Below are 18,228 nucleotides of genomic sequence, written 5' to 3' on the forward strand. Positions count from 1 at the left end.
TGGAATCCATATGGGTAGAGCTGCGAAACACGAAGGGGCAGAAGACGCTAGTGGGAGTAGTGTACAGGTCGCCTAACAGTAGCAGTGAGGTTAGTGAAGGAGTCATGAAGGAAATTGGTAATGCGTGCAAGAAAGGGACAGCAGTTGTAATGGGTGACTTTAATCTACATGTAGATCGGGTGAAAGAAATTGGTAAGGGTAAGGTTGAAGAGGATTTCTTAGAATGTATGCAGGATTGTTTTCTAAATCAGCATGTTGAGGAACTGACAAGGGAACGAGCCATTCTCGACTGGGTATTGAGTAATGGAGAAGGGTTAATTAGCAATCTTGTTGTGAGGAACCCTTAGGGCAAGAGTGACCACAATAGGGTGGAATTCTTTATTAGGATGGAATATGACAGAGATGATACGGATACAAAGGTTTTGAACTTGAAGAGGGGTAACTTTGATGGTATGAGATATGAATTGGCTAAAATAGATTGGCAAATGGTACTTAAAGGACTAATGGTAGAAATGCAATGGCAAACGTTTAAGGATAGCTTGGAGCAAGTGCAGAAAATGTACATCCCAGTTTGTACGAAGAATAAATCGAGGAGGGTAGCCCATCAGTGGCTAACAAGGGAGATCTGAGAAAGTGTCAAATCCAAAGAAGGAGCTTACAAATTAGCCAAAAAGAATAATATCCCTGATGATTGGGAGAAATTCAGAGTTCTGCAGAGAAGGACAAAAGGATTAATTAGGAAAGGCAAAAGGGATATTGAGAGGAAGCTGGCAGGGAACATAAAAAATGACTGTAAAAGCTTTTATAGATACATTAAGAGAAAGACAACGAGATAGACAACAGACTTGCCAAGGCAAATAGCACCTTTGGAAGACTACACAAAAGAGTCTGGAAAAACAACCAACTGAAAAACCTCACAAAGATAAGCGTATACAGAGCCGTTGTCATACCCACACTCCTGTTCGGCTCCGAATCATGGGTCCTCTACCGGCATCACCTACGGCTCCTAGAACGCTTCCACCAGCGTTGTCTCCGCTCCATCCTCAACATTCATTGGAGCGCTTTCATCCCTAACGTCGAAGTACTCGAGATGGCAGAGGTCGATAGCATCGAGTCCACGCTGCTGAAGATCCAGCAGCGCTGGGTGGGTCACGTCTCCAGAATGGAGGACCATCGCCTTCCCAAGATCGTGTTATATGGCGAGCTCTCCACTGGCCACCGTGACAGAGGTGCACCAAAGAAAAGGTTCAAGGGCTGCCTAAAGAAATCTTTTGGTGCCTGCCACATTGACCACCGCCAGTGGGCTGATATCACCTCAAACCGTGCATCTTGGCGCCTCACAGTTTGGCGGGCAGCAACCTCCTTTGAAGAAGACCGCAGAGCCCACCTCACTGACAAAAGGCAAAGGAGGAAAAACCCAACACCCAACCCCAACCAACCAATTTTCCCCTGCAACCGCTGCAACCGTGTCTGCCTGTCCCGCATCGGACTTGTCAGCCACAAACGAGCCTGCAGCTGACGTGGACATTTACCCCCTCCATAAATCTTCGTCCGCGAAGCCAACCCAAAGAAGAAGAAGAAGAGAAAGAGGTTAGTTAAGACAAATGTGGGTCCGTTGCGGACAGAAACGGGTGAGTTGATCATGGGGAACAGGGTATGGCAGACTGTTTGAATGACTATTTTAGTTCTGTCTTCACCAAGGAAGAAATAACAAATCTACAGAAAATTATTAAGGATTGGAATCTATTGTGACGGAGGGACTAAAGGAAATAATTGTAAATTGAGAAGTTGTATTAGTTAAATTGCAGGGATTAAAGGCAGATAAATCCCCGGGGCCAGATAATCTGCATCCGAGAGTGCTGAAGGAAGTAGCCCAGGAAATAGTGGATGCGGTTGGTGATAAATGTTTCAAACCTCTCTGGATACTGGATTAGTTCCTGAGGATTGGAGGGTGGCCAACGTAACCCCACTCTTTGAAAAGGGAAGGAGAGAGAAATCGGGAAACTACAGACCAGTTAGCCTGACATCAGCAGTAGGGAAGGTGCTAGAATCGGTTATTAAAGATGCAATTGCAGTACATTTGGAAAATAGTGGTATCATTGCACAGAAAGGGAAATCATGTCTGACGAATCTAAAATAATTTTTTGAGGATGTAACCAGTAGAGTGGATAGGGGAGAACCAGTGGATGTGGTATATCTGGACTTTAGTAAGGCATTTAATAAGGTTCCGCACAGAAGACTAGCGTATAAACTTAAAGAGCACGGAATAGGAGGTATGGTATTAAGGTGAATATAGAATTGGTTGAGGGACAGGAAGCAAAGAGTAGGAATAAATGTGTTCTTTTCAGAATGGCGGCCAGTGACTAATGGGGTACCGCAGGGCTCAGTGCTGGGGCCGCAGTTGTTTATGATATACATCAACAACTTAGATGTGGGAATAGATAGCAGTATCTTGAAATTTGCAGATGATACGAAGTTGGGTGACAGGGTTAGCTGTGTGGAGGATGCTAGGAGAGTGCAGGGTGATTTGGACAAGTTAGGCGAGTGGGCCAGGATGTGGCAGATGCAGTATAATGTGGATAAATGCAAGGTTATCCACTTTGGAGGTAAGAACAGGAAAGAGGATTATTATTTAAATGGTATCTATTTAGGAAAAGGGGAGATGCAGTGAGATTTGGGTGTTGCTGTGCATCAGTCGTTGAAAGTGGGCGTGCAGGTGCAGCAGGCGGTGAGGAGGGCGAATGGTATGTTGGTGTTCATAGCGAGAGGATTTGAGTCCAGGAGTAGGGAGATCCTGCTGCAGCTGTACAGAGCTTTGGTGAGACCACACCTGGAGTACTGCGTGCAGTTTTGGTCTCCTTATCTGAGGAAGGACATCCTTGCCATGGAGGGGGTGCAGAGAAGGTTCACTAGGCTGATACCGGGGATGGAGGGACTCACACATGAAGAAAGGTTGGATAGACTAGGCTTGTATTCTCTGAAATTTAGAAGATTGAGGGGGATCTTATAAAATTCTTAAAGGTTTAGACAGACTAGACACAGGAAGGTTGTTTCCAATGCTGGGAAAAACCAGAACCAGGGGCCATAGTTTAAGGATAAGGGGGAATTTTTTTAGGGCTGAGATGAGGAAAAATTTCTTCTCTCAGAGAGTCGTAAATGTGTGGAATTCTTTGCCACAGGAAGTAGTTGAGGCCGGTTTCCTGTTAATATTTAAATGTAGGTTAGATTTGGCCCTTGTGGCCAAGGGGATTAGGGGGTATGGGGAGAAGGCAGGAACTGGGTACTGATCAACCATGATCATAATGAATGGCAGTGTAGGCTTGAAGAGCAAAATAGACTACTCCTACACCTATTTTCTATGTTTCTAAGATGCTTTTTCAATATTAATAGCACAAGAGTGCAGATCTTTGGTGCCAATATATTAATTTATTCACAGATTCTGTTCTCACTGCTACCATCAAGGTGGCACAAAACTCGCACCACCAGGTTCAGAAATAGCTGCCACCCGTCCACCATCAGACTCCTGAACAATAAACTCCATCAGGGACTCATTTAAGGACCAACTTTTGCACCGTTTTTTTCTCCTCTCTATATTGATTACATTTATTTATTTGTTTACATGAGCACATTGTGTTTTTTTATTTTGCACTACCGTTAAGTGGTAATTCTGCCTCGCCCACAGGAAAAAGAATTTCAGGGTTGTATATGATGTTATGTATGTACTTTGACAATAAATCTGAAATCTGAGGGTAGTGGGTATGTGAAGTGGTAAAGGTGTGTAAAATTACAATCTTTAAAAGAGAGGTACATGAACAGAAAAGGTTTAGAGGCCAATGGGATCAGCTCAGATAGGCAATTTGGCAGACTGGGTGAGTAGGGCTGAAAGACCTGCTATGCAAATTTATAACTCAAAATATTATCCAAATCGGGTGCAGTTCTGGTGACCCATGTGTAATCTGCTCTCCAGCTTTGCAGGTTCTCCCTGTGACCACTTAGGTTTTCTCTGGGTACTCCAGTTCCTTCCGACATCCCAAAGCCATGTAGGTTGGTAGGTTAATTGGTCACAGTCAACTCTGTGTCTGTGGCCTCCATTGGTTATGGTTGACCATGGATACTGCACCACCTGGAGTGACCTCTCAAGGATGCAAGCCAGAGCAGAGTTCATATAGAGATCCATCGGTTCCCCAAGCAGTGGGACCCCACCACCCTCATGCTAATGACAGGTCCAAAGTCAATATCATCTGGTGCCACCAGCATCGCAGTTGACGTGCCAGTGCTGGGTAGTCAGACGACTTTGGGACTCCGACTCCAGATTTTTCCCTCGGGGTCTACTCCAAATGCCTGTCTGGTAAGTGGGTATAGCCACAAAGCAGCGGACATTTGAAATCAGAGTTTTCCCTCTCTTAGATGAGTTATCATCATGGTTAACAAGCCCCATCTACCCAGAGAAACTGGTTTCAAGGCACCAGTAGCTTGTCTTTGCCCCTTTTCCTGTCAGTGAGAACAGCTCTACTGGTGAAGGCCACATGTGAAGGCCAAGAGTTGGACAGTCAGAGGCTGTTTGAGGCACACACCATGAAGAGCATATGTGTAGCAGTGGGCACTCATCCCCACTACCACCCTTCGGCTATGACAACCTTTAGAGCCAACTGTCAATTACCCCTGGTGTAATTGGGAGAATCAAGGGGCATTAATGGGCATGTGTGAGAGAATAGTTAGAGGGAAATAAAGGGGAAATGGAATGCATGAAATTGGCTCTGATATCAAGCACAGACAAAATTAGCTCCTTCCATGTCATGTGGAAAGATGGAAATAAAGAATCGTGCATACCTCTTTACAGTATTGTGTCAGAATGTCATTGAACTTTCTCATCATTTGTTTGTTGACAGCTTCACGTGAGCGAATGTGCCTAAATCGCAAAAGCATGTCGAAAGCTGCTTCCGCAGAGCGGAGACTCTTGAATGACTCGTCAATAAAGTTCTTTGCTTCCTCTTCAATTAGCTGCAAGAAATAGTGAAGCAACATTATAATATTAAAATATTTGCAGTTAAATGGGAAAAACCATTGAGTAGGAATCGAGGTAGTTTATAACTGTAACCTTAAGTGGTGTAAACAGTGCTTGCAGATGAAATTTAATTCAGACTATAGTGAGATTATGCATTTTGAAAATCATAAACCATTAAAACATATACAGTAAATAACATAACATACATAACATAACAATTACAGCACGGAAACAGGCCATTAGACCCTTCTAGTCCGCACCGAACCAAACACCCCTTTCTAGTCCCACCTCCCTGCACAATGCCCATAACCCTCCATCTTCTTCTCATCCATATACCTGTCCAACCTTTTCTTAAATAATACAATTGACTCCGCCGCCACTATTTCTCCCGGAAGATCATTCCACACAGCTACCACTCTCTGAGTAAAGAAGTTCCCCCTCATGTTACCTCTAAACCTCTGCCCCTTAATTCTTAACTCATGTCCTCTTGTTTTAAACTTTCCTCCTCTTAACGGAAATAGTCTATCCACATCCATTCTGTCTATCCCTTTCATAATCTTAAATACTTCTATCAAATCCCCTCTCAACCTTCTACGCTCCAAAGAATAAAGACCCAATCTGTCCAATCTCTCCCCATACTCCAGATGCTTAAACCCAGGCAACATTCTGGTAAACCTTCTCTGCACTCTCTCCACTCTGTTTATATCCTTCCTATAATTAGGCGACCAGAACTGCACACAGAACTCCAAATTAGGCCGCACCAACGTCTTATACAATCTCAACATCACCTCCCAACTCCTATATTCCATGCAATGATTGATAAAGGCCAGCATACTAAAAGCCTTCTTCACCACCCTATTCACGTGAGTTTCTACCTTCAGGGAACGATGTACCGTTACTCCTAAATCTTTCTGCTCTTCTGTATTCCTCAATGCTCTCCCATTTACCACATATGTCCTATTCTGATTCTTCTTACCAAAATGAAGCACCTCACACTTATCAGCATTAAATTCCATCTGCCATTTTTCAGCCCACTTTTCTAAGCAGCCCAAATCCCTCTGCAATCCTTGAAAACTTCTTCATTATCCACTATTCCACCTATCTTAGTATCGACTGCATATTTACTAATCCAATTCACCACCCCATCATCTAGATCATTAATGTATATAACGAACAACAATGGGCCCAATACAGATCCTTGAGGCACACCACTGGTCACCGGCCTCCAACCTGACAGACAATTATCCACTACCACTCTCTGGCCTCTCCCTTTCAGCCAATGTTCAATCCATTTGACTATCTTAAAATTTATACCTAATGTAGGGTACCAAGGAATGGTGGTGAACAGAGGGACTTTGGGATTCAATACAAAGTTCCCAGGAAATGGCAACATAGGTTGATAGGATGTTTAAGGAAGTTTATCGTATGCTTGCTTTCATAGGTCCGTATATGGAACATTAAAGTTAGGATACGATGTTGCAGCTTTACAAAAATGCTCATTGTGTGCAATTTGAGTCAAGTCACCATGGAAGAATGAGGTTGTATTGCACAGAGTGCAAATTTAAGTTCAAGTTTATTCTCATCTGATTGTACAGAAACAACACCTCTCCAAAAGACCATCATACACACACAAAAACAGACAATATACTGTGCATAATGATCAATATAAATAAATATTTGGGATATTTTCACGGTTACAGGATACCGTTCATCAGACTCACAGCCTGTGGGAAGAAGCTATTCCCCAGCCTGGTAGTCTTGATTTTGTTGCTCCTGTATATTCTTCTAGTGGGCACTGGATGGAAATGGTTCTACATAATTTCTTGAGCTCTATTTGGACCATGCTCCCAGTAGAGGAAAGAGAAACCACAGTGATCCTCTCATCTTTTTTAATCATCTGTATACACTACAGTCTGTTGCTTTGCAACTACCATTCCACACAAATGATGCAGCTGGAGAGGGCACTCTCAATTGTGCCCCTATAAAATGTTGTCCAGAAGGGGGCCAGTAACCTTGCCCTCCTCAGCCTCCTTTGGACGTTTACCACTGCTGCACCTTACTGACGAATGAGGAGTTATGAGTCCAGAGGTTGCCCCTTATTGCATATCAAGGAACATTGTGTTCTCCACTTTCTCCATGATGGAACAGTTAATGTGCAGTGGAGAATGATTGACCTATGTCCTCCTGAAGTCCACAATCATCTCCTTTGCCTTATCAACATTGAGACTCAGGTTGTTGTTCTCGCATCACTTTATGAGTCTTTTAATCGCCTCTCTATAATGTGACTCAATATTGTTGATGAGGCCAACTACTGTTGTACGATTAGCAAATTTAATTTTTCTGTTGGAATTGAATCTGGCAGTGCAGTTTGGAGTTAGAATTGTGTGCTGTAGCAGACAGAACACACAGCCCTGAGGAGTATCAGTGCTCAATCTGTTGGGGGTTGAGGTTTTGTTGCCAACCCAGATTGTCTGTGGTCTTTTCAGTTGCAGAGAGGGGAATTAAGATTCAATATTCCTTTGTTGTCATGTAATAGGGCAGAACATGTAATATTACACAAAATGGCCTTTTGCCTGCCAAAGGAGGCAAAGAATCACCATTAGTGTTGTCTGTCGCCCCTTACAGTAAGAGAAGGAATAGAGTCATTTCAGAGACACTAAGTGTCTGTAGATTTGCCTCCAGTGCTTCCGCAACCTCTGCAGCTGTTCAGACTCCTGTTTGATCCATCGGCAATCTGAGCTCCAGATCCAAACCTCCAACACGATCAGAAAGTCTTCAGCATAGATGCCTTTCAGAAGTCCTTCTTGCCTTCAACTCCTCCTCAGTTTCTTGTTCTAATACCTGGTTCTCATGAGCCTGTCTCCAGCAGCCCACAGCCATGCGGGTCCCCAACTGCATGTCACATGCAGCCTGTCTGCATCCCTCAGCCATTAAACCCCTTGCCATTCAGCTGCCAAGGTCATCAACTGTTGGGTCATCTCCTCTGCTTCTCAATGTGGGGGGGGGGGTGTACTTCCCGTTTCTGGTGCCATGCACCGGACCATTGCTTCCCGGAGTCTGCAACCCCTCATGGTCACCTCCGTGGCTGCAGGCTCCTTTAAACAGAACGCTTAATGCTTGACAGAGCCACCAATATTAGGACTGAGCAGTTGAACCCTTTGAAGCAGCACTGCATTTCCACTCTTCCAGGACTGGACCAGTGTAGTGCATGTCGAAAGAACCAAAGTCTTGTTGATCCAAACCAAGGCTTTTATTAACTAAAAGACTGGAGCATATCACAAGTTGGTTGACCAGTCCAGAATGACCTGGTCTGGCTAGGAGCAATCCTTTAAGACCTGCCAGTAGGTGTGGCTATGCTCTCAGCCAATCACAGTCATCCTACACTACCATCTGTACATATGTACATATACATGTTGGTGATCGAATCTGTACTATCACAACCAGCAGCATCATTTTCTTTGTCCCAACAAGGAAAGTTTTTCCACCAGCCTCTGATATATGATCATATTGAACACCAAGCTGAAATCAATGAAAAACAGCCTGGCATATGAAGCTGGACAGAGTGGAGGGCAAGGCTATTGCATCATCTGTGGACCAGTTTGGACAGTAAGCAAACTGGAACAGGTCCAATGCTGCTAAAAGGTGCTCTTTGATTTATTCCAACACCAGCTGATCAAAGCACCTTTTGATTGTAGAGGTCAGTGCCATTCAGCAGTAGTCATTTAGTCTGGATACTGTTGTTCTCTTGGACACCAGGATGATGGTGTCTGCTTTAAAACCTGCAGGGACTGCTACAGTGAGATGCTGCAGATATCCGTTACAACTTCTGTCAGCTGCGTCTCAGAGACCTGCAGCACCCAACCAGCTATGTTATTTCGAATTGCTCCATTGTGTGGGTTCACCTTGGATAAGATCTTCCTCGCCTCAACTGCAGCTATAAAGGGTGCCAGTTCTTCAGGGAAAGACAGGGCATTCTTTGATGTCGATTTGTTTTTCTCATCAAACCATGCATAGAAGGTATTCAACCTGTCTTGAAGGGAAGCATCATTATTGCTGACCCACAAGGTTGACAGTCAGTTATGATTTGAATACCCTGATACATGCACCTCGTGTTGCTGGTGTCACACAAGTGTCTGTGGATTCTCTGTGGATACCCCTGCTTTGTCTTCCTGATTGCACGGGAGTGTTTAGCCCTTGCTGATCAAAATGCCATCTTGTTTCCCAATCGGAATGCAATTTCATGAGCACTGAGTGATGCACAAACCTCCACTTCTAGCCATGATTTTCCCTGGATGTGTAGCGTTTAATAATGGTTGACATGTTGCAGAGGTGATTCACCGGGTGATTGCCTGGAGTGGATGACTTTCTTTCTGCGGAGAAATTTTATGTTGATCATAGAGCACTGGAGGGTGAGGAGTGACCTGATTGAATTGCACATAATTATAAGAGGCAGAAACAGGAGAGAAAGAATCTTTCCTCAAAAATAACAGGCAAGAGGAAGGAGTTTTAAAGGGAATTTAAAGAGTAAGTTCTTTTTTTATAAACACAGAGAATGGTTACTATCTGGAACTCACTGCCAAAAGAGGTGATGGAATCAGATACAATCACATTTAGACAGGCACTTGAATAGGCAAGGCATGGAACAATGTGGACCAAGTGCAGATTAGTGAGATTAATGAACATAGAAAAAATGCTTGGTGGGCAAAAGGGCTGATTTCTATGCTGTATAACTCCATGATTCTATGATTTTATAATTTCCCTGAAATTTGGCATCACCAATCAAGTCTTCTGAGTACTGAAAATGTTTTGGAATTCATAGTTCTCAACTACTAAGTTGCAAAGAGCTTGCATCACCTCATAAAATTGCAGAATGCTCATTGGTTTAGTTGCACAATAAACTTTCCAAGTTTTTAGATCCTTGACTAAAGAACATCCTCATCTGACATACTTTTACTTTCCACTGGGAATAACAAGAAAATGCATAGAAAAAATGGGTAGTGTATCTTTTTTTGCAAACTACTATTTCCCTTTCTCAACAATTTGTTAGAATAAGAAACAGATTTGAATGCAAATATATTAGATAAACAAATCAAATTTTGAAATATTTCCAATATGAACATACCTGAACCTGAGTATAAAAATCCTCCATGACTACCTTCCACATTTGAGAATGACGAATGTTAAACATATCAAATGATAATTCCATGATGGGTACAACTAAATCATTAACCCTTTGTACTACATCATCAATGCGTTTCGGGTCACCAGTAACAGCTTTTAGCTCTGGTCCAAAGATGTTGTAAAACTCCTCTCGAGTCTGATGATTTTGAAAAACCATAACAGATTTTGCAGTTAGTTTATGGTGTCCTTATGTTTTCATCATAAAGCAAAAAATAATTTAATTAAATTTAAAAGAATGAATAGAGAAGGCTGACTTCCATTAAAGATTGCATAGAATATACGACCAGAGAGCTCTTAGTACAACTTTTTATACATTGATTAGGCCACAGCTTAAATATAGTGTACAATTCTAGTTATCATTCTTTTGAAAGGATGTGATTACACAGAGAGGTTGCAAAGGATGCTGTCTTGGACAAAATGTTTTAGTTTTGAGGAGAGACTGAATAGGCTAGGTTTGTTTTCCTTAGAGGGGAGAAAGTTAACAGGTGACCTGATCAAAGCAAACAAAATTATGGGTGACATATATTGGGTCAGTAATTAGAAATGTTTCTCTATAGCATAAGTGTCTGTGACCATACGACACAAGTTTTATTAAATTTAGACATGTAGCATGGTAATGCAAGCCCATGTCACCCAATTAACCGACAACCCAGTACATTTTGAAGGATGGTGGGAAACTGGAGAACCTGGACAAAACCCAAGCAGTCAAGGAGAGAACGTATAAACTCCTTACAGACGGATTCAGATTCCAACCCCAACCTCTGGCGCTGTAAAAGTGTTGTACTAACCCCTACGCTAACCATGCCTCCCAAAAGCATACAGTGCCCTCCATAATGTTTGGGACAAAGACACTTTTTTCCTTTATTTGTCCCTGTGCTCCACAGTTTTAAATTTGTAATCAAACAATTCACATGTGATTAAAGTGTAGGTTCCAGATACATTTTGGTTTGATCATATAGAAATTTCAGCATTTTTATACGTCATCCCCTCATTTTAGGGCACCATCATTTTGGGTCATTGCAATGATGTGTGTGTATATATATAAGGTAAAGTAGTTATGGTTAGTGTTTTGTTGCATATCCCTTGCATGCAATGACTGCTTGAAGTCTCTGATTCATAGACAATCACCAAGTGCTGTGTATCTTCTCCAATGGTGCTCTCCCATGTCTCTAGTGCAGCCATCTTCAGCTCCTGCTTGTTTTGGGGATTTGTTTCCTTAAATTTTCTCTTCAGTAGGTGGAAGTGTTATGAGCTCAGAGGACCCATAAAACCAGCAGCACTAGATATTCACCAAGACAAATGATTACTTAAACAAAAGAAGCTTTTAATTATCTTTAAACATGAAAACAGAATCACACTTCAACTTATCACTATTGACTTACTTAATCTAACTTAACCCCCAGTGCATGTGTATGTAATGTGTGTTTAAGTTCAGAAAAGTTCTTTGGTTCACAGTGCAATCTCACTTCTCATTCTTCCAAATTCATTGGTTGCAGGCAATTCTTATACTGTGCACAGAATTTAATATTTATAAAGTTCACCAGGCTTTGGTGCTTGAAAAGTAAATGGTTACCACTTAGGGAGGTTCTTGTTCGTTTAGAGATTTGTTGTTCCAGGGCATGCACAACTGATTCCTTTTTAATCAGCCACTTCAGTGCCTTGCTGATGAAACTTGCCCCCTTCAGGGTTCTCCAGATAATAACCTCTTTCTTTCAGGTCACCACAGAGTGCCTTTTTGTTTCTCTTATTCCAAGTGAAACATTATACAGCCAGTCCTCTCCTCTTACTTAAACCACAAGGGCTTTGGCCAGGCTGTCGTCCAAAATGGGGCTTTCCACAAGCTTACCAGCTTGTCCTATTCCAGTGTAGAATTATCTCTGCCTCTTTCTCTCTCTGACAGAAAGCCTGTTTGACTCTCTCTCCAGACAATCTGCGGCTCCAACAAGATCTTTCGTCTGTTGCTTTTTGTAAACAACAATCCATTAGTGAAGTCTCTCAAGCACTCTTCAAAGCTCTTGCAAAAGCTGTGGAGCCGATATGTTTAGCATTGGCAGAGCTCCAGTATTTCAAATAAGATCTGCTTTAGAGTGTTTGTATGTAACCTACTCTAAAAAAAAACTTTCCCAGTTTATCTCCCAAAAACATATCTATATACTCTGTCACAGAAGCCATGCTCAATTGGATTTAGATCGGGTGACTGACTTGGCCATTCAAAAATTTTCCTGTTTTTAGCTTTGAAAAATTCCTTTATTGCTTTAGCAGTATATTTTGGACCACTGCCTTAAGGATGAGTGCCTTCCAAAGAGTTTGGAGGCATTTCCTCGAACTTGAGCAGATAAGATGTTTCTATACACCTCAGAATTCATTTTCATCAGCAGTTACATCAACAATAAAGATGTGCCAGTACTTTTGGCAGCCATACATGTCCAGGCCATAACACCCCCACTGATAAGGTAGTATGCTCTGAATCTTGGGCAGTTCCTTTTCGCCTCCACACTTTGCTCTTGCCGTTACTCTGATACAGGTTCATCTTAGTCTGATTTGTCCACAAGACCTTTTTTTTCAACATTCTGCAGGCATTTAAATTGTAATCTTGGCAAATTGTAATCTGGCCATCCTGTTTCTGTGGCTACCTTGCAGTTTGCATCTTATAGTGTAACTTCTGTATTTCTGTTGACAGTAGCCATTGACATATCCACAAAAGTATATGATTTTGGGCGATGTCTCTTACTGTTTTATTCTGGTTTTTCAGCCTCATAATAGCTCCTTTGACTTTAATTAGCACAACTCTGGTCCTTGTTTTGAAAAATAGCATCTCCAGACTCCAAAGGTGATCAAAAGTTTAGGAGTAAGCCAAGTTCTCTTCTACATGCACCAGTGAAGCAATTAAAGATATCTATGTAATTACAAACACCTGTGAAACCAAATGTCCCAAACATTATGGTGTCCTGAAATGGGGGAAACAATGAAAAAAAAAGTGCTGTAATTTCTACATTTCAAACCAAAGTGAAACACAAGCAGACAGGATGGTGAAGAAGGCACACTGCCCTTCATCAGTCAGGAAATTGATTTAGACTTCATGACTTTAAAAAATACTATTCATCAGCACAGCAAGAATTTTATCATTCTTATTTGAAGAAGAAAGAGTCCCCCTTCTTGGATCCAAATGGGATTGAATTCAATGTAAGAAGAAACAGTGAAGGACTTTATTTTTGTGGAATGTTAAGTTACTAGCAAAAAGAGTCAGATAACCTTATATTAATACATATGAATAGGATATGGCAAGAAATAAATGAATGTATTGGGAAAAAAAATCAGGTATATCATTAAGAACACCATTATGTAAAAATGTTGCCTATGAATCTAGGTAACAAAATATGTAATTCATGGTATGATATGGAGGGATCTCATCTTTTGAACAATTCAGAAATAAATACAGAGTAGCTAATGGGACTTTCTTTTGTTTTCTCCAGGCAAGATTCTTCCTAAGATAGAAATGGGGCCAAGTTTGGACCCACTTGAAATTAGTGAAATGGGACAAACAATTTGGCTAGGGAATACACCTAAATTTATAATTAAGATGTACTATGTTCTCCAGAATGAAAGTGCAAAACCAGGTGTACAGAGATCGAGAGAGAGAGGTGGGAGTTGGATCTGGGTGTTGCAATAATGGAAAAATGTTGGTCTAATTGATGTTTGGATAGCATGATATCAATTATAAATGCAAGATACAGATTAGTGCAACATAATTTTCTACACCAATTATATCTCACACCACAGGAGTTGCATAAATCAAAATCTGAAATATCAGAAATATGCTTTGGGTGTGGGATAGAAATAGGAACGTTTTTACATGCTATGTGGTTGTGTGTGAAGGTATTGGTGAGGCCAAATTTGGAGTACTGTGTACAGTTTTGGTCACCAAATTATAGGAAAGATATAAACAAAATAGAGAGAGTGCAGAGAAGGTTCACGAGAATGTTGACAGGATTTCAAGGTCTGAGTTACAGGGAAAGGTTGTGCAGACTGGGGCTTTTTTCTCTGGAGCGTAGAAGATTGAGAGGGGACTTGATAGAGGTGTTTAAGATTTTAAAAGGGACAGACAGAGTAAATGTGGATAGGCTTTTTCAATTAAGAAAGGGGGAAATTCAAGCTAGAGGACATGGTTTAAGATTGAAGGGGGAAAATTATAAGGGGAACATGAGGGGAAATTTCTTTATGCAGAGGGTGGTGGGGATGTGGAATGAGCTTCCAGCAGACGTGGTCGAGGCGGGATCATTGGTTACATTTAAGGAAAGACTGGATTGTTACATGGATAGGAGGGGACTAGAGGGGTATGGACCGGGTGCTGGTCAGTGGGACTAGGAGGGTGGGGATTTGCTACGGCATGGACTAGTAGGGCCGAACTGGCCTGTTCTATGCTGTAAGTGGTTATATGGTTATATGGTGAGACCTTTCTGGCAGGATATTACTGAAATATTAACAAGGATAACAGTGGTGGCCTTCACAGACGAACCAGAGCTTTATCTTCTGCATTAAGCAATAAACTAACTAAATTCCAAATTTCATTTGTTAAAATGGCTAAGAAATGTATTGCAATTATTTGGAAATCCGACTCCCCTCTACATATAACACGATGGACTGCTGAGATGCCTATGGAAAAAATTACATACAACTTAAAGAACAAATATGACATTTATTAAGATATGGCAGTCTTATTTGGATCATATAGGGGCCCAATTGTAATTATAATTACAATAATAAAAAAGATAATAATAAATGCTGAATACTATAAATGCAAGTGACTTCTCCATATAGAATTTTTGATGATCAGCATAAATCTGAAACCTGACACTGTGGATTTATATTAAGAAAGGGAGGGGAGGTGGGTTTGTTTTGTTGTTTTTTGTTAAAAAAGATTTTTATTATTGTATATATTTGTGTGTGTGTGTGTGTGTGTGTGTGTGGGTGTGTGTGGGTGTGTGTGGGTGTGGGTGGGTGTGGGTGGGTGTGTGTGTGGGTGTGTGTAATATATACTACACACACCCACCCACACCCACCCACACCCACCCACACCCACACACACCCACACACACCCACACACACACACACACACACACAAACTGGCTTTATTCCTCAGAGCCCTGAAATCTAAATGAAAAGATGGATGGCATCAATTTAAAGCCTCATCTGAAATACCAGAAAGAGGCATAACCCTTAGGTTAGGGCTTCAGTATCTGGAATGAACATGAAGCACACAAATTTTTCTGGTTCAGTCAAAGTAGTAGAAGCACTTAGCTGATATGGTGTGAGTGTAACCATATGAGTCTCAATGTGGACAGGTATATAATATATATATTTAATAATGGAGAGTCTTTCTATGTATATTTATAAAAAAACAATTTTTTTTTAAATATCACCTACAGGGCCACCTCACTCATCCAAGATGGATGCAGTAGATTGATCTCATAGACCTACAAGTGGAGGAGAAAGATTAGGATACTGAATCAATCTGACTTCTTGTGTTGTCAGTGTGGAGTTTGCATGTCCTCTGTGTAACAGAGTGGGTTTTCCCAGGTCTTCTGGTTTGCTCCCAATTCCAAAAGTGGTTTATTAGTTATTTGGCAGCTGTAAATTTTCACAATGTTGTAAGTAAGGAGTTGAATCTTGGGGGGAGTTGAAGGGAATGTGAAGAAGAAATTACAGTGGAAATTAATGGGAGAATGCAATTGCTCTGATGAGCCAACATATTGTCAATAGAATGAAATGGCATCATTGGCCTTCAGGACACAAGGAAAGGAGGATAGCAACTGGGCCTTGGATGTAATGCAAAGTTTTGTTCCCATCCATCATGCCTCATAGACTTCAGCAAAAGGCAAAGTTGAGGATGAACCTTAATCTCCTGTCCAAGGCATCATCAAATTTAACAGGTTTTAAATTAATTTTATCAGTGAATCTTGATTCCATTATCCTGTGCACTTTAGTCCCACTTTTCCAGAAGGCCACACATGGTCCCCGCTATTTCAGTGTAATATCATAGAAGATTGTCATCCTTTTATTTAAAAAACACTCAGCGTCATTAAAAAGTAATATTGTAATGAATATTACTTAATGAATACTGTCATAAATAATACTGTAATGAATACAACTTAAAGTCCTTGTTTACCTGCAAAATGTCATGAATATTCTGACAGATGACAATCATGTAATCAGTTTTCTCAAACAGTTTCTTTCTATCAAATTCCCAGCGTTGATCTCTCCCTGAAGCTTCAATTTTAGAACGAACATCAAAGTAGGAGTCTTTCCACAATTGAAGGGTTTGTATAGCTTCCAAGGTACTTTGTTTTGCTGCTCGTGAGTTCCTCCTTCCAAGTAAAATGAGCAACAGATTTGAAATTAAGGTGAAAAGTTATTTATAGATCTTCAGAGGAAAAGAGAATACAGTTTTAATTTGGTTGCTCTCTTGTACTTGAGACTGTTGTACCCACAGGGAGAGCTGAGAGTCCCCAAGGTTATTCACTGTACTGTACACTGACTGAACAAAAGAGTACTGGAGCCAAGAAGAAGCTTGCATTACGATGTGTTCTTCATAACCTTATACAACCTAAAATACTTATTTATTAAATTTTGTCAGTAGTGTAAAGCACAGGCCAATTTATCCACATCACAGACCCAAATCATCAATGAAATAAACTATCACATGAATTTTTTCAGTGTTTTTGGGTGAAACCAAAATTACTCCCTTGGCTTTATTCCTCAGAGCCCTGAAACCTATCCGAGAAGATGGATAGCATTAATTTAAAGCCTCATCTGAAATACCACATAAGGGCATAACCCTCAAGATGGGGCTTCAGTATCTGAAATGAACATGAAGCACACAAATTTTTCTGGTTCAGACAAAATAGTAGAAGCACTTAGCTGATATGGTGTGAATGTAACCATATGAGTCTCAAAGTGAACAAGATGAAGGAGATGATCGTAGACTGCAGGAGGACCAGGAACAACCAGCCTCCACTATACATCAATAAATCTATAATGGGGGGGGGGGGGTCACGTGATGGGAGCTGAGAAGTGAGCAGTGAACCCAGAAAGCTCCCAGATTGAGAAGACAAAAATCATAGAAAACCACTGAAAATGACAAAAATAAAATTCAGGGGACCCTGAGTAGGTTAACAAACAGGGTGGCAAACATGGAAGATAAGGTGATGGAAAACTGATAAAAGTCAGGGCAATGGAGACAGAGATAGAAGTGCTGACCAAGGATAGGGAGAAGATGTGGCTAAAATTTGACCCCCTGGAAAATCATAGTGGAAGGAGCAATGTTAAAATTGTTGGTTTAAGGGAGGGTATAGAAGGAGGGATATGATTACCTACATTCAAGATTGGATCCCAAAAACATTGGGTAGATACAAGGTGCAGGATAATATAGAAAGGGTGCATCGGTCATCTGCCCCACACCCGAGTCCTGGTCAGAAGCCACACTCTATCCTGGTAGAGCTTTTAAGATTCCAGGATAGGGAAAGAATTTTGCGCGCAGCAGCAGTTAGCACAACAGAAAGGGGAAGCCCATTAGAGATTAATGGGCTAAAGATATTTTTTTTTACCCAGACATCAATGCAGAGTTGTTAAAAAGCAGGAAAGGATTTAATTCAGGCAGAAAGGATATGAATTTGCTCTTCACCATCCAGCGACACTGAAAATAATGATGCTGGGGGAAGAAGGAATTTTTTACAGACTCTAGGGAGGCCTAGGAATATGCTAATAAACTGACAAGAGTCAAAAAGTGAACATTAAAGTATTTAATGGAAAAGAAGACATTATAGACATATTGAACTATTGAAAAGATAAACATATGGTTAATATATAGGTAATTTCAGTGATTAATATTGATATGTTAAGTATGATAGTTCGGTAAATTTGGATAAAATATGCAAGGCAAAATGTCAAGGTCGGAGATGGAAAGATTAGGTAGTTAAGGGTTGAATAATTATGTTGAAATTTAGTTATTTGTTAAATGTGTGGGTTGATGATTATAAGAGAAC

General features: G+C 41.0%; 1 protein-coding gene across 3 annotated transcripts in view; it reads right to left on the reverse strand.

Moving 5' to 3' along the window:
* Positions 1-18,228, reverse strand: part of dnah10 (dynein axonemal heavy chain 10) — a 677,292-nt gene that overhangs the window by 581,375 nt on the left and 77,689 nt on the right. For all 3 annotated transcript variants that reach the window (XM_069933473.1, XM_069933472.1, XM_069933474.1), the window contains 3 exons: positions 16,353-16,551; positions 10,128-10,322; positions 4,831-5,001 (listed from right to left, as the gene is read on the reverse strand). In XM_069933473.1, the coding sequence (XP_069789574.1) occupies positions 4,831-5,001; positions 10,128-10,322; positions 16,353-16,551 (565 nt within the window). The remainder of the gene's footprint in view (positions 1-4,830; positions 5,002-10,127; positions 10,323-16,352; positions 16,552-18,228) is intronic.

The sequence above is a fragment of the Narcine bancroftii genome, chromosome 4 (genome assembly GCF_036971445.1).
Source record: "Narcine bancroftii isolate sNarBan1 chromosome 4, sNarBan1.hap1, whole genome shotgun sequence".
Taxonomy (NCBI): Eukaryota; Metazoa; Chordata; class Chondrichthyes; order Torpediniformes; family Narcinidae; genus Narcine; species Narcine bancroftii.